Consider the following 24,548-nt stretch of genomic DNA (forward strand, 5'->3'; position numbering starts at 1 on the left):
ACTCTCTTTGTGGTAGTAAGGGCACAATACACTAATCAATGTTAAAACAAGATGGCAGTCATCTTTGCCAAGCCGATCCCGACACAAAAGTGGACAAGGTTCAAAACTTGTTTATTTATGATTAAGAATATTTGTAATTTTAAATGGCAATAAATTTTACTAATAATAGCAACAGTAACAAGCTAAGACGCTGTTAATAGGAAGTATGCGTTTGAAGACATTGGGACTTTATTATTGTCTTGTTTGAGGACATTGGGACTGACTGATCCCAAATGACAAGGAAAAATTAAAAAATGCATACCATGGTCTCAGGAAGATTTATCCCCCTAAATCTTACACACTGGGCCTTTAATATTGAATATTTTCATAGTATTCACACTATGGACTGTAATGATGAGTCAAAAATGAATCGGCAATTGTATTAATAAATGATGAATTAAGTCATTTTTATTTACACTGCATAAATCATACTTATTATATTTCCAATATATCCCTGTGAACCCTACACCCTGGACCTTTAAGTAATGAGGGAATCATCTATTTGGCAAATTGTCGTCATGCTTCAGCTTCAAAACAAACAAATCCCAAGAGACTGAACCACCTCTGCTAAGCAGACAGCTGCTGCATTCAAATCTAAATATATGTGACGTTAGCCCTGAGGTCATGACCCAAATATATCACATAATACACTTTTCCCCTATTGTAAGTTGCTCTTTTTCTGCAGCACTGTCACTGTATCTTAATATACAACTGTTTGGTCCCAAACCAAATGTTTAGGTCCAATTTCACAGGAGATGATTGATTGTTTTTGTATCTGAGATGCAGAATAGTCACATGGCACATCAATCAGTATCAATATGAGTTAATACAGAAGCAGAGGGACCTCAGTGGGGACACTGTGGATATGCATGGCACATTCCTGCGTCCTCTCCTCTAAGCTTCTGATGTGATTTATAGCCCATGTCTGGCTAGAGTCCAGTCAGACCTAATAGAATCACAAGAGGTCGACGGGGGAGTCATAAGGGCACCCCGACATTAGCACTGATGCTTAGGGGGACAAGAGGACAATCAATGCACTTGAGCCTGACAGGACAAGGAAGTATATACTGTCTCATCATGGCAGAAAACTTAATAATTTACTTGGATAAATGGTATATAAGAGGCAGGGGAGAAGGCAGCCAGAGGCAGAGGGAGGACATGAAAGGGGAAGAGCAGAGAGAGAGAAGGATGAAATGAAGAAGACAGAAAATGAAGAGACAAGAAGGAGGAGATCTCAGAGCTGTTGTTAGATCGTCCTCTCTTGTTTGACCATCAGCAGGCGTGCTCTGCCAGCAGATTGACTGAGATATCACTTTCCACACACCCTGATGCAGGTGTCACTTTGACAAGTCTCTCTGTTTGATTTACCTCGGGAGTTCAAGACAAATGATGTTGATGCAGTGGTAGAAATGTCATCCTCTGTTCTTTGTGAGAGGAGTGCGATCACAGCAAAATCTTTGAATGTGGGTCACAAAGCTGGAATTACCAGGGTGAAATAGGTCAGGTAACATGAGAGACTTGCGCAAATCAGATATTTTGGCTCGTCCTCTTTTCAGTGTAATTCCACTTTAGTGGGAGTTGTAATGTGATAGCAAGATATTACTTCTTCGTTAACAGAACACTTCAGATTTATTTGTCTCGCTCAGATGGTGACACTCGGGTACGCTTGATTTCAAAACATCAGGTACTAAAGAGAGACAATGACAGTCACGTTAAAAAGCAGGTGTGCCAAATTACTGTCTTGACATAAGGTGTGGCACCTTGCCATCGCTTTCCCAACACAGTATAAACTTTGTGCCAGGTCACTGAACTCTCCAAAGGGTAGAGAAAGAAATATATCAGTCCTGAACATGGGCAGCATTCCACTCCATATCTGCAGAGGTTTAAGAAGATGCTTAATATTGTGCCAAAATGATTAAGTTGTCACATTATAACTTTGTTATGGTAGATGTTTGAATCTCTTGATTCCTCAAAATGAATGTACTCGAATCAATTAGAGGGTTGATATAAAAGTTCTTAGGAATTATTGATACAGTAATTATATTACTTTTAATTGCCTTAGTCATTTTTGATGTATAGCTTTTCAAATGTACACCTTTGATATTATTCTTTGTCATTTATACACCACCATGTTTCTCCAGTAGCCCAAAAAGGACAAACCATTGCTGGCTCTATACATGCATCCATTTTCATAACCGCTTATCCTCTTGAGGGTCGCTGGGGGTCTGGAGCCTATCTCAGCTGACACTGGGTGAGAGGCGGACAGGTCACCAGACTACCACAGGGCTGACACATAGAGACAGACAACCATTCACACTCACATTCACACCTACGGACAATTTAGAGTCACCAATTAACCTGCATGTCTTTGGACTGTGGGAGGAAGCTGGAGTACCTGGAGGAAACCCTAGCTGACACGGGGAGAACATGCAAACTCTGCACAGAAGGGCTCCCCCACCCCAGGGTTTCAACCCCCCTCAAACCAACCCTGTCAATGCTAACCACTGCACCACCGTGCATGCTCTTGGCTTGTGGAAAATTATAACGGATTTAGCCAAAACAATTTATAGATTTATCAGCAGAAAATATTTGTTGGTTGCAGCAACGAAATGCCTAGCAAAAAATGGATTAAAAAAAAATCTTGTCTCTAGATGGCTTTCCTACAAGAAAAGGAAGGGGCCAGAAGCAGATCTACTTTTTCTAACTTACTGAGAAATTCTAGATCTGGCATCTGTCCTGCAAACCAATGCTGCTTGCGCTAGGTTGACCAGTAAAAGAGTGGGAACTGCCCATTGGTTCGACATCCCATTGTTCCGACCATATTAAACTCATTGTTCCGAAGTCCATTCCGAAATCATCATGACGCCCTGTGGTTAAGGTCTGGTTAGGTTTAGGCACAAAAACCACTTGGTTAGGGTCAGGAAAAGATCATGGTGTGGGTTAAAATGAAAAAGAAACACATAAGCCGTGAGCCTGCTCCGCCTCAAGCCGGTCGCGGCGCACCATACGCCCGCCGCGAGCCGTTCAGCACCGCGGACAGTCGGACTAATGGGATGTCGAACCAATGGGCTGTCGAACCAATGACATGGACCCTAAAAGAGCAATGCATTAACGTTAATCATCAGAGACATCAGAGAGATTTAGTCACGGGTTTGACCCATAGTCAGACTCAGATGTGCACCAAAATCAGTGACTATCGGACATATCAGAATGGTAAGTGTAATTAGCATCTTTTATTTCTTTACGTAGTTTGTCAGCTCGTAACTGGCAGTGGCTGCCACTGCGTTGGTGGTTGTAAAACCTACAATAATACCTGATGCGATGTTACAGTGTGTTCACATTATTATTACATCACATTATTATATATATTTGAGCAATGGCTCCCAACTGGTGGGTTGGGGATCCATTCTGAATGGACTGCAAGTGACTTGAGAACCTGTCAAGTACAGTGAATTTCTGGCACAAGCTTTTATTTTGAAATGCTGTTTCATGCTGTAGAGTGAGTGAATAACGGAGACAGCAAGTAGCTCAACAACATGGCCAAACGCAAGTATGACGTTGAATATATTAAACCTTGTGGACCTTGACCTAATAAGGACAAATCTGGACCCCATGGCAGGGCCAGTTGGGAACCAGTGTACTAGAGGTTTAATCAAAGTTTGCAGAGAGATATATTCCGTCTGGCTGAGATTTTTAGATTATGTGTAATAAGTCTGCTCTGCGCTGGAGGTTTCGGGTTTCTTTGCAGGCGTTCGCATTTGAGACAGTGATTGGCTTTTGTATTAGTGTCATTCCTAATCTGACTTGTTCGGCGTACATTTGAATCTAGAATGAAGGAAAGTACATGGATGTGGCCCCCTTCAGCAGAGGAATGTGAACACACTCCTTTAGATTTTGTTCAGATTTAAATCAGTCTAGTCATGGTCAGACATTTTAGGGGACCTAAACAGAAGAAAAACACATTTTTGAGTGTAGGGGGACTTAAAACTGTTGCTACATCAATATGTCTACATGACTACATCCCCAAGAGCCATTCTTGTGCAAATAGCTGTTGTGATTCGTGTCATGAGACTTGCTTGTCAGAGTTTATCGGCAGAAGGAAGCTGCCTTCTTTGGACATTGGACTTGTAAATTCAAGTGTTTTTGTTCCCTCTTCATGCTGGAAATGAGAAAGTATTAGTCAAATAGAGCCTGAGAAATAGTCCTGTTTGTTTCCAGGACAACAGGACAGTCGGACGCACCTTTCTCTTAATCTGGCAGAGATAGGAGCTACTTAGCCAGAGAGCACAGAGGAGACACAAGGAGGGAGGGCCGGGGTGTGTACACACATAAAATACTCTCAGACAAAAACACACACACACATTCGATGAGGGCTGAGACAAGGAGGGAAGAGAGAGGAGGAAGAGTTAGAGGTGTAGAAAGAGCGGAGACGTGCGTAGATAAACGAACAGAGATAGGGAAAGGGGGAGGTATGACTTTTATTCTGTAGCCTGGTGTTGTAAGCCGAGCTGATACCCTGCGCTCACCTGGGAATCCTCATCAGCCGTTCAGCAGGATGCCTCAGAGGAAAAGGAGTTTCACATTTGGAGCTTATGGAGGGTAAGATAATAGAGGACTAATCTCTCTGAGTGTTGGAGTTTGCCAGCTGTGTGTATGTGGCGGTGGCGGTGTACCTGTTGCATCTCGTTGCTCAGGGAGTTGCACTGCACCTGCTCAACAACTGCACAACTAGACGACTCTGACAAGGTCATTGACTGTCAGCACTGTGCTCACCTAATTTACAGCTTTAACCATTAACAGTGAAAAGCTGCCGAGATGTTACAATAATGAGCCGCAAAGGGGCAGGTTAAAGAGATTGTTTCAGTGCATGCGATTGGCTCATCAGGGTGATGATTGATTGTCTCGGTCATGGTGACCTATTCCAACATGCTTTTTTTTTGTTCAAAGTCAGACTGCTCAGCAAAATAACCTTAATTTATATTCATAGAGGGTAAAATCACTGGTAGTTTTCTGGGAATTATTGAGTCCATTAGTGGTAAATAGTTATCCAAAAATGATCAAGACACGAGGCGACTTTTTCATTACCTCTGGAGCGCCGCCTTTTATCCAACCAATATATTTTGGGGAAAACAAACACATTAAAAACAAAGCTGGCCATTCATCATCAGCGAGAGTGGGGTGTCACTCTCAGAGAGAAAGAAATTAAATGTTGCTAGTTATTGTTTTAAGATAACAGATTCAATTAAAGGCTTATTTTGGTGGTGTTTTTCACTGTGAGGGAAGTGAAAGTGAGCTATTAGCCGCATTTTCACAGTGGCAGCGAACAAGTCAAATATCTCATCAGCGTGATTAAAAGGAGGGTGTGAAAGAGGAAAGATTCGACTTTGTATAGTGACAGTCTTTTTTTCGTGTGTGAGTGATGGTTTTGTAGCCGTCAGAATGTGGATCTTCGAGATATGTCTTTGGTTTATGAGCAGTGAGCCGCTCAGCCACGCACTGCATTAGAATTCATGAGGAGACGAAATTACTTTTACTATTGCGTTTTTGTTGCTTGTGAGCTCTGCCAAGTCTGCCGAGAAAACACTCATGAGGGCTCAGTTTGACATTTCTGTGGTAGGAGTCGGGTTGGAAGTTGGTCTGAGTGCACATGCAGATACAGCAAACCAATATTAGACAAGGAGGTGCTGTGTAAGGCACAGAAAATAGCATTTTTGGATCAACAAACACTTTGTTATTAAAATGTGCAATGAGATTCTAGGAATAGAAACCCAAAAAAGTAACGTTATTTAGGAAAATGCATCCCTCCGCCGTGATCTCAACAATGCTCGAAAGGTACATTTTATTTAGAGTTTTTGTGTAAACCTGCCAGGAAGTTCTGTTTTATTACCTTTTCTTGTAGCTCAGTCAGCAGACCGAGGCAGAGCGCTGGGATCTGAACAAAGTTAAACAATGTGGCAATCTAGGATTTCGTACTTATACATAACCCTATAACTCATGTGTGCGTCCTATGTCTGACTATGCCTCTGGTGTTTGGGGCTTCCAAGAACATACAAGTTGTATGTATGTCCATACATTTACCTCAGTTTTGGCTATTAGTGGAGATATGGAATGAGAACCTCCAAACATGAGGCATAAATGTCAAATGCTTCAGTTTTGGAATATTTGGAATACAATTTGGCATTCATTTGGCATTTGGCATTCATTTTCCGAAACAGGTTAACCTGTGATATTTGAGCACAGTCTCATTTCGAAGTCGTCGAAATCCGGCGCTTAGGCAGTGACTTGTGGCTTTGGAAACCAACGAAAAAAGGCGTCCTTTTAGGTTGGCATGATAAGTGGCTGGTTTCCGGTATACTTTAACGGCGTCTGGCAACTTCGGGGGAAACGCGGTGGAACAAGAATGAAAGTTAAGACGGCAAAAGTCCGAGTGGGGTGGGCGGTAGGGGTGGTGGATGGGTCCAACAAACGCGTACTTTCAACCGAGAGAGCGGTGTTAGCGTCCCGTAAGATTCTCAAGCCAAACCCTGTTCTTTTTTCCTAAACCCAACTACGTGCTTTTGTTGCCTAAACCCAACCATGTGTGTTTGTTATAGAAGGAAAAAAATGTCAATTTTCGGTGTTGTACCGACGTTAATTTCCGATGAAAACCGAAGTGTATTTTGAAAGAAGACGATGCATGTAACAGGCAGAGCTTTACATGGTGTCCTAGAAGCTCAACGACCAACGAATCCAGGGTACCTTTGTATGTGGACATGGAAAGTCCATGACCAAACCACCAATATGTGATGATGTTGGAGTGACAGTGTGTTAGACTTATAAACCCATGAGGATTGGGCACATGTATTCATGACACATACGAAATCAACCATAGGTCGTTTTGTTTACACATGTATTAACTAAATGATTGACAGGTTGAGTCAATTGAGGCTGTTCAGTTTGATCACAGATATCCATCCCAAAGAGAAAGACATCAATCTCCACTAACAGATGTTTTGTTTTTTGAGTCTTAGTAGACACCTTGACACAGATGTGCTGCTAATATTGACTCAGCTATTAGGTGTCACACAGTTGAGGTCCACCAGATGTGATTCTGGTTAATTGGAAGCTCTTGTCTCTCATGAACAACCCAGTGGACTACCCAACAGCAATATGTCTGCGAGGTTGGAGTCGAGCCAGTGAGGCTCTGTTAACTGCAATCACTTTTTAAAATCTCATCAGGAGTCCTTCAGCGGGGGAAAAGTCTCCAATAACAACAAAGACTTCTGGTTGTTAAGGTGCTTCTATTTTCTCATTAGCGCTGTTTGTTTCTGGAGGAATACAAGTTGAAACATCAGACAGGTTTTTTTCCGCTCTGCAGTGATAATCAGGGGTGTATTTTCGATATCACCCACAGTATGCGTTATAATGTTTTTGGTCAGACTTTGAAGGATGAGTCTATTTTTGAGTTTAAATTTAAAGTGGTGACCTGAGAAATTCAGGTTGATGAACTTTAGAGGTCCAGTGTGTAGGACTGAGGAGAGTTTATTGGCAGGTGGTAGTGTATAATCACCTGAAACTAGGAATTGTTGTGGTTTTTTTGGCTCGGCTCAGAATGAGGCGTTTACATCTAAATTGGGAGCAGGTCCTCTGCCATAGAACCTGCCATGTTGCATCACATCAAATAGCAACGCTTGATCAGCGGCCCTTGACATCAGATACTGATGCACTGACGCACCTTTAGCAGCACACTTGGTGGGGGCATTTTTTGACGGCCTGGGCAACTACTGTAGTATGAAGAGCAAGAAAGTCCACATATCAGTAGATAGGTCAAACAAAGTTCATGCTGTTCACGTCAAATGGCCACCAAAGGTTCTCATATACAAAGAGGAGCGAAGGGGTATTCAGCTGGATGCAGTCTACAACCTCACAGCTAAATTTCATTAAATCCTACACACTGCTCCCTTCAGTTGCAGATAATGTAAGAGACTCAGCTCAGGTATCATCCATGACGTGACCTATCAACACTGAATACAGTTTCTTTGTCAGTGTCAATGTCACTATATTCTCCATCAGTTACAGTAATGTAGACACAATGGGCCATTGACTCAAGTTCAATGACCCCCATGAGTCTAGCTGGCTGATATAGCGAGGAGAGGAAAGGTTGGGTCAGTGCACTCCTACAGTAAGTGTTGAAAGTTTCATGAGAATATATAGAATAATTCAAAAATGTGTTATCTTATATCTGTGTCCCCTAAAATGTGAGACCTTGACTATACTGTCTTGTCTCTGTTTTTACATTACTCTATTAAAGGGAGTGATGTCTGCGCGCTTAGAGTACCTTAAATTTGAGATTCAAACATATGCCAGATATGCTAGATTAGGTACCTCACTGATATGAAAGCCGATCACTGTCTAATACAGGAAACACATATCGAGGAGGGGGCAGACCTCGACACAGCACTGATTGGAGTGGCCTGGAATGGATTTGTCAGTATAGAGAGCAGAGTTAGCGTTAGCATAGTGGAAGTTTTGACAGCAAATATGGCAAAGTGTGCAGGTTTTGGATGTAAACTGGATCCTGGAGCTTCAGTCAGCTATCTACCAAAAACCCCACTTTAGCAGATGTTATTGTATATTTCACAACCATTAACACTGTGTCAGCCACTGCCAGTTAGCCTACAAGCTAATAAGCTATCAAACAACATAAACAAATAAAAGATGTGAATTACAGTTACATTCTGATATGTCTGCCAATTTTGGTAGACAGCAGACTCCTAACCTGAGTCCCAGTCTAAGGCCTCATTTACACCGCAAGCGAAGCGTTCACGTAGCGCGCGCGAATGGTCGCTGTTTACTCGCGTTTTCATTTCGGCAAGCATGTTAACAGGTTAGAGCATTCACACTGCATCCGTTCTACGTGCTGCTCGAGTCGCGCTGCTTTTGCGAGCAAGCTCGAAAATGGAAGAGACGTCGATTGTTTGCGCGAGTCACGAGCGAATGGTCGCTGTATTCAACAAAAAATCGACATCTACAGTGATGAGAGAGGTCACAACACACGCAAACTCGTGTTTAGTAGTAATGCAAAGCAGACAAAGACTACTCACCCATTTGTAGTGCTAAATATTAATTCTCCAAGCATTGGAATAATCACTGGTGCGTGAACCTGTCCACTTGGGCTTTGGGTTCAAACTCACTTCTTCTTCTTTGGGGTTTATTGGAAATTTGTAAATACGGTGCTCTACCGCCACCAACTGTTCAGGTGTGGTTTGTATTTTGACGGGACAGCAGCGGCCACTGCGCATCTGTTTGGTTTTGGTGTGAATACACGTGTGCTGCCGCTACACTTGTGGACCGCTTCGGTGTAAATGAGGCCTAACTGAGGCTGTAACATGTAGGGCTGAATCACTCTGATGTTTCCTGCAAAGCTAATGCTCGCCACCTTGATGCACAATGCTCTTTGGCAATCTTACCCTACAGTCTCACATAGCCACACCTATGTCCGAGCTTTGTTTTAACACTGTGTCAGCACTGGAGCAGTCCAGGGGTCTCATTTATAAAACAATGTGTAGGATCCATACTAAAGTTGTATGTGTGCACAAATGCTGGAAATGGTGTGCGCCAAAAAACATTCTGATTTATAAAACCGTGCATCTGCTGCCAGTGTGCAGTTTTCAACTTGGGATTGTCCACACATGGATCAGCCTCAGTAGCAGTGCATTATTTATATGTTTAAAGCGACCTGAGTTATTGCTTCACACCTCACCAGAATAATTTAGATAATCAGTGGTATCCCTCACCCTGGGATATCATTTGAAAATGAAAGTTAGATCCAATTGTGTTCACCTAACACAATTTCTTTTTCAATTTGTTATGTCGATCTTGGCTTGCATTGTGATCCGGAATTATAATAAGGATATGAAGTTTGATAAGTGATCGAGAGTTGTCTCTGGCTTTACTTCACAACAGTTTATTACATAATCCATATGTGCAGGTGGTGAAGATGTACATAAGGCGACCGGAGAAGGCAGAGTGTGTGTGGCAGCCACGGTGGTGTTCCTAGTACGTTGTGTGTCTGAAAACTAAACTCATACTTGGTGATATATGCACAGTATTAGAGGATATTATTGAAAACGGTTGACCCTCTGTTTTGTGATTTGATGTACATTCAACAGCTGCGGTGCGCTCCACAGCCAACCACCGGTGTCAGCAGCACACAGCCCGGCCCTCTGCTCTGCACTCTGTGAGGTGGCGCTGATGAAATATAGAGCAGAATTTGATTTGGGTTTTGAGTCAGCTCATATTTTTTACAACTGAAAGGTGCTTATGGAGAAGTTATGGCTCACAAGCACAAATAAAACGGCTGGACTGAATGTTTATGGCTCCATAAGTAATGTTTGATATGAGGCAGTATTTAAAAAGTGTGAGAGGAATCATGATACATACATATAATGATTCCTGTCACATTTAATTGCAATTCATCACCTCACCATCTGCATCACTAGTTTTCCCCGTCTCAAAATGCTCGTACGCAGGTGCCCACATTCTCCCATCAAGTTTGTTTTTATAGATCACAAGTTTGTGTGGGAAGTGGTGCACGCCTCTTTTAGGCCTCGTTTTGTGTGTACACAATGGTTATTAATGAGACCCCAGAGCTTCTGAATGAAGGAGAAATTAATCTGCTTCTGGCCTTTTCTGGGAAAACCATGTCAAACAAAGTAATTAAATAAAGTTTTTTTTTCATATTTGAAGACGCTGAAAGGGGACTTTAATTAATTACACCAGTTTTTTAAATGACAGCAGTAAAATGAATGGATGAGTTTTTGTAAGTGTATCTTGGCGGAGCACAGCTGTCCTTGATCACACAGTCCTCCAAATTGTCCCCAAAGATGCTCCACTGGAGCGGTTTGATAGTTCAGTAGCCTGTTGAGAGACTGTGTTCTACATTTACCTTGCACCAAATATTTCCCCTCCATCTCTGATCCGATCTGATAAGTCGCAGACCTCCTCCTCTAATCTCTAAACTACCACCGCCTCAGGATTCTTTGAAAGCACGCAGCTGTCTGAGATCAATTAGCATGTTTGTTTCAAGAATAGAGAAATGAGCCTTTCACTTTTTCCTCTTTAATGTGTCTAACAGATTTGGTTTGTGCGCAGTTGTCAACAAAATGTGTCTCTGTTGTTAAAAGCCTTGTTGTTGAAAAGGAGTGTCTCTGGGGAAATTAATGCCTAATGAGAAACATGGAAAGGATTCTCAAACAGGAACGGGTCTGAGCCCAGGCTTGGACCATCAAATTACCGGTCTACATTTGTTTCAGTACCTGTCCTTGAAGAAGTTATTTTCTTGCAGCATAATTTCCGCCCACAATTTAATGGAAATTGCTGTGAGCAGGTGATGAAGTGTCTGCTGCTACAAAACAACTACAGACACACTCGTTTTGATTTATTGGTAGTTTTTCTTTATGCAAATTTTAGTGCTTGTGAATTGTACTTGTTCTCCCTGTATGTCTCTGTCTGCAACTTTGTGTTTTTGCTGCTGACCGTCTTGGCCAGGTCTCCCTTGAAAAAGAGATTCTTAATCTCAATGGGACTAACCTGACTAAATAAAGGTTAAATAAATTAAATAAATAAACAGACAATAAACAATGAGCTAAAAACAACAACTGGAAATGATGATCTATTTGAGCAACAGTTTTACTGCCTCCTTGTTGATATGACATTCTTTTTTTAGTATGCAAATTTAGAGCTGGTAATTACACAAAGTAGGCAAAATGATTTAAAAACAGCAGATAGTTGAGGACTGTGTGGGTGCACAGCTAGATTGTTTGCTGTACATGGATATTCAGTAAACATTTTGTTTGAAGGAGACATATTATTCTCAGAGTCAGTTTCATACTTGTATTTTTGGTTTTTAATGTTCAAAAAACACTTTAGTTTTCTCATACTGTCTGTGGTGGAACACCTGTATTCACCCTCTGTCAGAAACCCTCTGTTTTATTTCCTGTCTCTTTAAGCCCCCATCCCCGAAAAAGCCCAGTCTGCTCTGATTGGTCAGTGTTGCCAGGTCTTCCTCATCTTTGCATCTGTGCACTGCCATTGCAATTGGGGAATGACTGTAATGGAGAATAGTGGCACTTTCTACTGTGAAAAAGGGCTACCCCCAACTAAGAATTTTCCCGTCGACTAGTCACCCGCATGTTTACAATATTAATTTGATTATTAAATTGTATATTGTGGGCGGGGCACATGGTTTGAGTTGAAGGTGTGAGAAAGAATAGTATCAGTAACATTGTTAACACTGTGCTACAGAGAAATACAAAACCGTACTAATAAACCTTCATTAATATAGGCCTATATTTTATCTACAAGTGCACGTCACACACTGAGTGAGCCGCCTGTTAATGACGCTGTGGGCTAATGGGCATGTAGCTACTTCCATGTTTCAGATGATACGTCACGTTTGTAGTCGGCCAATAAAGATGAGTTTACATATATATATATTTTTTTAATTTTATTTATTTAAAAGGGACAATGTACAGCTCAAACATAAATGTCACCATTTGATGCACTGTACCAGATTATAGCTTCAAGCTAATTCGCGTCTGTAGTCCCTGTCACCTTGGGTTCGTCCTTCACCTTCTCAAAATGATCCCACACTTTGGATTTCCTGCCTGACATGTTATTAACTAGCCTGTGGAATAACCGCAGGTACCAGCCCTGGAAATTAGGGGCCGTACGCATTCTGTGGGCTACTCTTGGGCCTTTTTTGTGCCAGCTTTCAAGAACATGGCGGCAGGTTGCATCTGAGGTTGCTAAGCATCCTTAACAAGCATCATTTGGCCTGTTTACCTGAAACCCTGAGAGCAGAGCTGATCTTCTTCCAGGCACTATTTATAAGTGTGTAGGCCTATCATCCGTGGGACAGATGTAAAGCTCTGGGTAGCCCTGCACTAACATGATCAACTTTCCCGTATTTATCAGACTGAATATTTACAGAAGAAGGGAAAGATATCTGTCAGCTGTGATTGGTTTGTAACGTGACTCCTGTCTGACTGCTGAGCATGGCCACTTCCTGTGTCTGTCCTTTCATATTAAATTCCCACATGGTCCAGTCCTATAGGTTTTGATTTATTTTGACAATGCACAGCTCCTAATAGAGTTTTATGTTTGTTTGTTTGAATATTTGTTTTGTTTTTGTCTGCAACTAAGTGACCAATGAAATCTTGCCGACTAATGACCTTTCTGGACGACTAACATTTGGTCGACTGTTGGGGGCAGCCATAGAAAAATCACCAATAAAAGCTTCCAAACACAACAGGAATGTGATCCAAAATCAGGGTGATATCAACATCAGCAACCACCATTACATGTTTCCCTGGTGTTAGCATGTAGCTACATGTAGCAGTGTAGGCCATGTAATGCACTTGCAGTAGCGTTCCTGGAGTAGATGACCATACAAAGAAATATTTCGCCAACTGCAGTCAGCTTTTCTTGACAGTTGTAAAAACAACATTGCAAACAGAGTATTCAGAACAGTGAAGCGTGAGGTTTTCGCTCACAGGGATTACTTTTACATACGTTAACCTCATTTGAGACATCAGGCAAGTCTAATACAAACATCCACCATTGACATCCATCATGACAGAAAATAAGGAAAAGCATAACAGGTCCCTATTAAACCTCCCACTTGTATTTAAATCCACAAACCATAGTAAAAGAAGACAAGGTCAATGCCTCCTCATAAACGCTCTTTGCACAAGCCCGAGGGCCTTGTTCGATGTGCCTATTTGGAGATTTTATGTTGTGACGGTAAAGTGAAGCTTTAGAGAAAGCTAATCAATGATGCCGGTGGTTTCACAGGCTTAAAATTACAGCTCTCTGGTTCCCTGCTGTTGTGAGTAAAGTCAGCTTTATGCCTGAAGACAACTGGCAACCGTTCAGCCAAGTGAAAGATTATAGGATTGTGCACATAACCCACTGCTCTGCTTCAGTTTCCCTCGCAGGTCTTATACCTACTTGATGGTGGTGTTGAGGAGGAGGATGATGGAGGACCCAGCACACCTTTACTTTCAGGCATTTTCACTGCTCAGCTGTTCAGCTGTGTGTATTTGTTTTTTTGTGGATCTGAGCCATATGAGATGGTTGTTGACATCTGCATAAGAGCTGCAGTGATTGGTCCATTATTGATTAGTCAGCCAACAGAAAATCAACTTCTTTTCTGATAATCTATTCATCATTTAAGACATTTAAAATGCCAAACAGTTACTGGTTCCAGCTTCTTGAATGTGAGGATCTGATTTTCTCTGTTTCAAATCTTTGCAAACTGAATATTTACCCTTGGGCTCCAGCTAATTGTGATGGGACTTTTTCATAATTTTTGATGTTTCATATTTTGTGTTTGAATATTCATGTCTGAATAAGCAAAAGCAAAGTTAAGAAAACATTTCTGGGTATTGTTTATTAGGGGTTTACTTAAGAACTTAAAAAAAGATCCCAGACTCTGTGCAGCCCCTGGCAAAAATCCCATAGAGGTTGTTGAGCTGGGATCGATAATTGTCTCACTAATTCAGGAGAGACTCAGCAGTCAGACACTTCTCTGTTATCTGTTAAGCAACAGCTGAAATTGTCAATACAATGAGAATAGCTGGCCCACCTTAACAGTCCACCTTGAGTGAGCCTGGTCATTTTCCAATGGGAGGCCAACTTCACTTGCTAACTTTTTTTGGGCTGCCCCCCTTAACTTTAATCAGCAGGTGACAAGTAAGACACTGGAACTTGTCTTGTGTCTTGATGAGTTGTAGCGTTTATTCACTGATAAACAGCCTCAACTGTTCACGCGCAACACTGCTATGTTCAACGTCATACTCTCTGCTCTTTTGCCGCAACCTGACTGCCGACTGTGGCTCGGAGGTAGAGTGGGTCGTCCACTGATCGAAAGATTCAATCCCAGACTCCTCCAGTCTGCATGTCGAAGTATCTTTGGGCAAGATACTGATCCCCAAATTGCTCCAGATGACTGTTCCATTGGTGTGTGAGTGTGTGTGAATGGTTACTGAATAACAGGTAGCACCATGTATGGTAGTCTTGGCCACCAGTGTGTGAATGGGTGAATGTGACATGTGTTAAAGCACTTTGGAAGACTAGAGAAGCGCTATACAAGTGAAGTCCTTTTACTTTCACGTCACCACAACACGCACACTTTGTCCTTTTTCACTCTCTAGCCCTTTTTACACACATTTTGCTCTATAGGGCCTCTACAAAGTTCCTCCTTTATGCCCCCTTTGCATTTTTATACAGAACCAAGCAACAGCGGCATCATTCTGCTCGAGTGTGTGACTATACACTGCATTGCTGCTTTGCGAAATGACAAGAGGCATGATGGGCATAACATGTAACACAACAGTGTCAATCTCTAGTGTGACATGTATGTATGTTAAACATACATGTGGGCATTGCTTTATAAACAATAAAAATGGCATTAATGTGTCAGTGACAAACATTTACCGTCTCTGTTGTATGGCAGCTGATCTTGTCCTCTGCTCGGAACGTAAGGAGCTCCTGAATCTCATTGTTTTCCCAGTCTGCGGACATTTACAGCCACTGTTATTCTTCTTTGAATTAGCCGCTAACTGCTATTAGCTACTTTTAAAATCTCCCGTGATGGGTCACACACAGAACACATCATCAAAGCGTTACCCCCATGCCAACCATTATCCTATCATGCAGGCTGTCCTGTTATACAGACACCATCTCGGCAATGTTACTACCTCCCCTGGGGGCTCAAAGGTGAGACTTCTCTGTCTCACCTTTCCCAATTGTTCCTTATATACAGTTGGCGAGACTGCATAACTGTGCAATATTACCTCGAACATGCAGTGTATCAGGGGCTTCTCTCTCTCTCTCTCTCTCTCTCTCTCTCTCTCTCTCTCTCTCTCTCTCTCTCTCTCTCTCTCTCTCTCTCTCTAGGGGCCCAACTGGAGCTTTTTGGGGCAGAGTGGAGGTGCACTTTTTACTTTTTGGTGCTTTTATGTACTGCCCCCCACACTTGTTTTTTGTCTCCTTATGGTGCGCCTCTGCCTGCAATCAACAATTAAAAAAGATTTTCAATTGTGTTTTTTCAGTGCTGTTGAGACACATGGTGAGTTGATCAAATTGAGCTCTTGGTGCACTTTGATTACATCATTTAACAAAACATTAGACACATTTGTTTTTTGTAATTTTGATGTCCTTTAATCATTATTCCTTTCAGACAAACTCTTTTTTTTTGCAACCCAGTTGCCCGAATAAATGTTGGAGATGATGAAACTTTTCTGGTTTAGGTGTGGTTATGTTTAAGCACAAAAACCACATGTATATGTTCAGAAGAAGATAATGTGTTGCCTTAAAATATCTGGTTTTGGTGCCAGAATTGCCACAGGAAATGACGCTGATGTGTCGCTAAGAAACAAACACATTTGTAATTTGTTGGTCTCAAACAGTGGTTTGCAGCTTGGCAGCCCTCTTGCCTATAGGTGTCATTGCCATCCACCATCCCCTCTACTTCTTGATGACAAAGTCAACTCATAAAAATGTAATCAGAACTGCATCACTTTAGAAACATTGATATGACATGTATTAAACATACAATGCCGACATTTATTCTGGCAGCTGCTGGTCTTTGTGTAAAGGAGGCTTTGTCGCTGTTAACGTTATAGTCAGATATCATGCTGGTGATTTCTTCTGTTGACTTGTCTGTTTAATTCAATTCCTCGCATGATTTTAAGAAGATTAAAATGTTTACCATTTGTTTTATCAGGGCGCTGCCAAGCTGCACCCTTTTCCAACAGCCAGCCAAATGCTGCATTTCCCCCCTCGAGGGTTTGCTAGTCACTTCTACTAAAGTTGCGCTTAATTTTAGTCCAATTATTCTAAAAACTTTGATGGCAGCTTGAAAATTAAATTAGCTGGTGAAATTCTGGTTCACTGCCACCTCTGTAGATCCACACAAACCAGCTGCTGTGAGAGTGGCCTGCATTGAAATTAGGGAACATGTAAAAACCAAACAGAGAAACTGTAGATTCAAGTCAATCACAGTTTATTATAAATCAGACTTTACTACCAGTGCGCATGTTTCAACCCCACAGACTGAACTTAACAGCTCAAACAGCTCTTGGTGATTAAGTCTAGCAGAGGCAGAGTGCCGATGTAGCATAATTATTGGAGTGCTTTCGACAATCTTGTTCTGAATGAACACTTCCTTCCACTCAAAGAAAGCTAGATGAATACATTTAGCTGCATCTCATATTGATTTCTCACATTTAATTTTAATTCATGGAGCTTTCTGTCTCAGTGGCTCAGTTTTGCTGTCATCATTTGTTCTGGTGGAGAAGCATGCCATAGTTTGAGTGTAAATTTTAATCTCTCAGCTGTCAGTGAGATCTATGTTACAATCCATCAAAAGATTTGTGATTATATTACATGATGAAGTAATTAATTGCAGTATCCAGTTTTTTCAGCTCATGCAGACACGGGGAAATTCGCTCAGCATCAAGGTTGTTAATCTATTTTTACGTCTTGTTGTAAGTGATTACTTTAAATGTCTTGAAAACACTTCATATACTAAAGCTCAGCAGGGAACTGGCTTTCAATTAGCATAGCAGCCAAGCCCGTTTTGTTACCTTCTACCTATTTATGTGTCCCTCCTTGAATGAGTGTCATGTGTCTTCACAGTAGATGGAGGTGTAGCTGTTTATGTGACAGTCTGTTTTTCCTCTCCTGATTGTTAACACCAAAACAGTGAGCTGCATGTGTCAGCAGAGGGATAATCACCAACCGTATCGCTGACTTGCAAACCAATATTTCCACTCTCAACACTAAGCAACTAACGCAGCCAACGAGCAGAGCCCTCAGCAGCAACATGCTTAATGTCAGTTTGCATGCCAAATACATTTTCTACACTTATGTGCAAAGGTGAGTTGCATCGAATGACAGAGGGAGTGCTGGGAGTGAACAGGGTTCATGAAATAACGTGTTTGATGTCAGACACACGGCGGTGATACTGTTTCAGTTTCTTACATCATCCCATCCTCTCTCATACAAGTTTATCCAATATATTTACAACAGACACAAGTGCTGGGGTAGGAGAGAGGGGATGAGAGACACAGGAGGGGTGGGGGAGACAGAGTTGGAGATAATAACAGGCTGGTGAGCTGGTTGGCAGAAACAGAAGGTTTCCAGTGTGAGGGCTCAGCCATGCACAGATACACATAAAAGACATTTAACAGCCCTGGTTTGACCTCGTAGCTCTGTCCTGCCACCCAGTGGTGTGGGCATGGCATTAAATATTGGCCCACTGCTCCTTATAGAGTAACTTAAAGGGCTATTCCAACAATTTAGTCATTGCATTTCTGTAATGTTTAGGACTGACAAGAGCCAGATTTCAAAGAAACGTCTTTCATTAGACTCTTAGCTTCCTAGATACCTACTTCTTTCAAACCCCATATCTCCTCTGTGTAATGCAGGCCTTTTGTTCAAAAATGTAAGTCCAAGCTGAGCTGACATCATCAGCGATATTGTTTTGACCTTTGGAAAGGTTTCTCCAGAGCCACAGAAATGTGTTCACAGGCCGAGCAGTACCAGAAGGAAATGTCGGCACTTATGTTTCTGCAAATCACGGATATGTTACATTTGTACATTTCATACGTCAACGTTTCTAAAGTGACGTAGTTCTGATTGCATGTATATGAGCTGACTTTGTCATCAGGTACAGGGGATGGTGTATGGCATATCACCTAGGCAAGATGGCTGCCAAGGTACAGACCACTGTGACCAACAAACAACAAAAACGTTTTTGTTTTTTTCTTTAGCAAGATAGCAGCATTTCCAACCATGATTGTGCCATAATTAAGCAGAGAGTGTTTTTAGTCAAGCGGCAACCTCTGGAGCTGAAAATGACGCCAATGTTCAACAGCCTAAAACTGCAGTTCCTCAACTGGCCACTTGAGGCTGGCTCCAAAGGTGAGTCAGTCCTCATAGACTCCCATGTTAAAAAGCCCAACTTTACAGCAGAAATAAACATGTTTACAGCCTGGTACAAAAATTGATTTTTGTCTCCGTAGCTGTGGCAGTGCTGCTTTAAGTTACAGGCTGTCTGCAAAGCGTCCCCACAGTCTATAAATCAGATCCACCTCTCGCTCCTCCACAGCTCCACCCTCTAGTCCAAATAGGGTCACTCCTGGTTCCATGGCTAAAATGCCAAACCTGAGCCTTCAAAACAGAAGTCCACAAACCAGTGGGTCCATGCAGAAAGAAGAAGAAAATCCACACACTGAATTAGAGCTCCCACTAAGTTTTTAATGACTAAAAAAGCAACGTTTCGACCCAAATGGTCTTCTTCAGGCAACTTCAAAAGAAATTTGATTATCCAGCACCTGACCTAAAGCAGGATTGGATGTGCGCACAACTACTCTGTCTTCCACAAATCAGTGGGTGACATCACAGTAGTCTGTTTTAGGGAGGTATCAGCAGGATTTCCAGTGGTGATGATGCCACCAAACCAGGTATTTTAAGCCAAAATCTTTTCCCTAACATTAACCAAGTGGTTTAGGTGCCTCAGCCTAACCACACATTAACCACAGCATCGTGGAAATGTTAAGTTTTAACATATCAGCTTAATAATAACATACAAATGTTACATATCTGTGGTTTGCAGAATGCCAACAGTTATTCTGGAGGTTGGGTTAGTAGTATTCAATGTGATGGGTATACTGAAGTTCCTGTGGAGTGGAGTGCCACTTTAAATATGAATCTACTCCTTTGAGTTGATTAATTGTGATTTCAATCAGGAGAGACAGAGGAATCAAGTAAAGATAATATTTAACAGATTAACAGATGATTTGTGCTAATTAAGATTTACTAGAGGTCTGAGCGGCCGCAGGATAAATCACCCCATGGAGTCCAGACATTGGTGGTGGTGGCTGATGACTCTGAGGCTGCTGACTGCTGAGGCTGATGAATCCGTAAAGACTGGGCGGTGATGGGGAGGTGGAGAGCGTGCACGATGACGGCAAGAAAGAATCATATTTAAAATGAGGAGCAGTAACATGATAGGCTGACAGACAAGGTGTCTCGCTGTGCTATTTGTGTATGGTGAATCAGCTGATGACTCAGTTGACCTACCCAGACAATGACACCTGGAGAAAGTGAGTAAGCATGCGTGCAAGGAGTGAATGGCAGGGTGAGGAAGAAGCTTACAGCCTGACCATGAAAAGGATTGTCTTTCTTTCTTTTTGAAGCATAAATACAAAAACATTCACTTGTTCCAGTTGCTCAAATATTACATTTTGCAGCTTGTTATACAGTGTGACAGCTATGTAAGTGAATGTTTTTGATGTCGCCTTGGCTCTGGGAAAATGTGATGGCAATTTTCACAAATTTATACTTTCCAGACAAAGCGATTAATCAAGAAAAGGCAGACTAATCAGTAATGAAAATAATTGTTAGTTGCAGCCCTAATGCACAGTCACTTTATTTGATGCTGGTCCCAGTCTGCTGCTCTGCAGATTTAAAACAGTCAGTGAAGAGTCTGCAGGGGTGATGATTGTGTGGAGGTGTGTCTGGGTTTGAAGTGGTCTTTTGAACATGTGAAGAGGGCATCTAAAACCAGGTTAAAGTTGCTCTTTATGTAGATAAAACATACAGTACCAGATTGTGCACTCAGTTTTTATCTATCCCAAATTCTCCTCAGCATAAATTAATCATTTTAAAACTGAATAAGATGTCTCTCTCTATGAATATTTTATGACCCTGATAGTAAATCACATGAGATGTGCAGTATGTTTTGCCTCTGAATGCATCCCTTAATCCAAACTCTCCTTGGTTTGGTCTCCTTGGTTTGTGACATTGATGGAAATCTTATTTATCATTTTAAAAGGTTTTTCATGAGACCCGGTAAGGAAAAAAAATCAATACGCCATCTTTCCTTCAATGTCAACAGATATTGGCGACAAACTGTAGGTTACTGGCAAGCACTTAACATGCTACTGGACATGTCAAAGACACATAAGTTGTCATTACACTCTGAATTTATGTCTCGAGAAATTGGGAAAGGAGGAGACTATGGATGTTTCTTTGAGGCAGATGATTTACTCAGCTGACCCAGAGGTAACCTCACACACAGAACTGAAATTGAGTCTCCCTGACACATTGCTACTGCACACTACACTTGAAACAAACTTCACTTCCTCTCCTCGTCCATTTGAAGGAGACTGTCAGCCGAATGGCTTCAATTACCTTTATGTTGTTTTCGTTTTTGTTGGTCTTACTGACAAACACAGCAGGTGCCTGTGAGTGTGTTGGCATCGGATGACAATGGTAATTATTTGATTGGCTTAGCCCCGGGGACAGGGGATAAGCGGCGATTATCAGAAGATTGATTGTCCACACTCAGCATCTCCTTTGGTGCCGCTTCACAGATTCATCCAGGTGGGAGTTTTTGCCCTGCATCATTTGTATGCAGGGTTTACTGAAAGAGAGAAGCAGTCACACAAAACCCCGAACACTCTGTCAATGTGATGCACCAATAGAGGGAAACAGCAGGAAACATTCTTTCTGGCTTTTTTTTTTTTTAATCTCATGTTTCCTTTTTTGCCCTCCTGGCAATTTTACCTATGAGCACACATACTTTCTCTGTCTCCATCTGTCATTACTCATATTAACTCATCTTTTCATCGAACAGCAACACTTCCTTGTAATTAGTGTCCTACATATCCTATATGCTTTGTTAGCTTGACATGTTTTGCCTTAAAGGGACAGTTCACCCCCAAATCAAAAATAGGTATTTTTCCTCTTACCTATAGTGCTGTTTATCAAACTAGGTTGTTTTGGTGTGAGGTGCCGAGTGTTGGAGATATCGGCCATTGAGATGTCTGCCTTCTCTGCAGTATAATGGAGGTAGATGGCACTCTGCTTGTGGTGCTCAAAGCACCAAATAAATACATGTGGAAAAACTAATAATCTACTAATGGACAAGCAATAATGGGCAAGTTACTCTCAAAATGTAATATATTACATATTACTAGTAACCTTAATTTAAAACTAATAAGTTATATAACAGTATTACTCTTTGTGTAGAGTAATGAGTTACTTATTACATCACTTTTGTGTTCGTATCACCAAAAGAACTAATGTTGATTTTAAATGGATGTGTCATGTTGTTTCACTATGGGCAATCAAAGCACAGAGGCTCCAGTTTATTACAGTTCATTTCAAATCCAGTGCTGCAGGTCTGACCCATTCATGCATTCACATACAGTGGTTACCACTTTGTATTGAAATCTTCTGCTTATTTTAATAGCGTGATGATATCAAGCAATTAGATAGCCTTGGACACAGGGAGGGTCAGGCAGTGGAACAAAGTCTGATAATTATGAGATATGGATGACTGTTTGTTGGTCTATGATATGAAACACAATAAACACATATTTAGGTTAGCACAACAAATGGAATGGCCTGTGATTAAGTCACTATGACGAGCGCAAATGAATACACTGGAGTTGGAAGACCCACCTGCTAATTTCCGGTGTGCTGGTCAGCTACAGCAGCACCAGAGACAGAGTTATACATTAGAACTGGACTATGTGCCAGCATTACTCTGCAGTTGTAGTGAATGTGAATGGAAACGTATCCAAAATATACTAACATCACCCAGATGTGCCGATCATCAAGATGGGGAAAAAACAAACCGGAGGCCAGACACTTATCCTCACTGCTTTCAAGCGGCCTTAGGATGCGAAATGGAATGGAATGAATGGAAACAAACTGGACATAACGCACACGATCACCAGCATCCTTCTATAAAGTAGCGTATAATGAATGACATGACAACGCACAGCAGCCTTTGGGGGATGTTTTTTTTCTGGTGGCACAGTGGTGGAAGTGGAGCGGTGTGGATCAGTGTAGATGAATGAAAAAGGAAAACAATAAACAGTTTATTTCTGGTGGTAACGCGTTACGTAACACTGTAAATGTAATAATTGGTAACGCGCTAAATTACTTTGTTGCTGCTAAAAAGTAATATGTCACTGCAACTTTTACTTTTGTAGCAGAGACTGTCCCCAAAACTGTGGACAAGTGACTGTAACATTAGTTAGCTCAGTGGTGCTAGGCGAGCTAGCAGTAGATGCACACTTCCTTCGGCACAGTGATACGGTTGGCGGGTGTAGTTCAGTAGAAAGAAAATAGTTCCTACTAGGGATGCACCGAAATGAAAATTTGTGGCCGAAGCCGAATAAAATTAAATGCTTGGCCGAATACCGAGCACTGAATACCGAATGCCGTTGTTTAGTTTTTCATTAGTTTTTGCAGATGAACCCCCTCCAGATTAGTGTTGTCACGGTACCAAAATTGGGTCCCACGGTACAATACCAGTGAAAATATCATGGTTCTGAGTAGTATCACGATACCACAGCAAAAATGAGGCAGATGTGCCTTTTGTCATTTATAAAAAGATAAATCACTTTTCTATAATACATCAATGATATTTCAATGGAATAAATTACTTATTGACGTATTCATACTTCAAAAACAGCATCAATAAGTGATTAACATAGGAGGGATCAAAATAAAATAAAAAAATGAAATAAAAATCAACCAGCCACCCTCCTCCCCTGACAGTCCCTTCATAAGTAAAGAACAGTCCCTAAAGTGTGGTGAGGTTTGTGGACCGTTACCTGCCACAAAGAGAGAAATGTAGACGTCTCGTTTCTCCTCCAACACGTCACATACCTGTGTGCCTCCACGGCTCTGCTGTCCAGGTACTTTTGGGCAGTCATGCCACCAAGAAGACATTATTGGAGCCGGACTTCTCTGTCGCCAGTAAGCCTTATCTTGCGCGAAGCACTATGGCCGCTGTATTTGATAGGAATACATTCCTGTCTGTGTCTGTGACCCTCGTTCAACCCACAACCAGCGGGATTCCCCTTTCATTTCTGCTGCTGGTTGAAATCTGTACTCACACAGCGTGCTGAATGATTTATTTTGCTCGCACAAAACTATTTTTAGTCACAAATGTGAGTGCGGTGACGGACGGAGTAAAATATCGCCACACTGCTGACATTTTACTCCGTCCGTCACTGCACGCTGTTTAATTGCATTATCAAAACACGCTGCTATTATTCGGCCTTGCTTTTCACTTATTCCACCGAATACCAAATGTGTGTTTTTTGCAATATTCGGCAGAATATATTCGGTTACCGAATATTCGTTGCATCCCTAGTTCCTACATGAAACTGCTCACAACAAGGTCTGTGGATTATCTTGAGTAACAGGGTCATGGTTTCTTGAAAGAGACATTGCTGTTGAGTTTTTCACATGTATTTTTTGGCTCTTTGAGCACCACAAGCAGAGAGCCATCTCATCATATTTTATTGGAAAGAACGCAGACATCTCTATGGCTGATATCTCCAACACTTGGCAGCTCACACCAAAACAATCTAGATAAATACATAGCACTACAGGTAAGAGGAAACATTTGTAGTTTTTATTCGGAGGGTGAA

The 24,548-nt window shown here is 41.6% G+C and overlaps 1 protein-coding gene across 10 annotated transcripts in view; it reads left to right on the forward strand.

The window, feature by feature from the left end:
* Positions 1-24,548, forward strand: part of rap1gapb (RAP1 GTPase activating protein b) — a 199,524-nt gene that overhangs the window by 81,010 nt on the left and 93,966 nt on the right. For 3 of the 10 annotated variants that reach the window (XM_078170375.1, XM_078170396.1, XM_078170410.1), the window contains exon 1: positions 4,515-4,638. The exons of 1 other annotated variant lie outside the window; for it this stretch is intronic. In XM_078170375.1, the coding sequence (XP_078026501.1) occupies positions 4,595-4,638 (44 nt within the window). In that variant the 5' untranslated portion in view covers positions 4,515-4,594. Of the gene's footprint in view, positions 1-4,514; positions 4,639-24,548 lie in introns of those variants that run through there. 6 more of the 10 variants (XM_078170389.1, XM_033626127.2, XM_078170379.1 and 3 more) reach the window with 4 other exon arrangements.

Source organism: Epinephelus lanceolatus, chromosome 1 (assembly GCF_041903045.1).
Source record: "Epinephelus lanceolatus isolate andai-2023 chromosome 1, ASM4190304v1, whole genome shotgun sequence".
NCBI lineage: Eukaryota > Metazoa > Chordata > Actinopteri > Perciformes > Serranidae > Epinephelus > Epinephelus lanceolatus.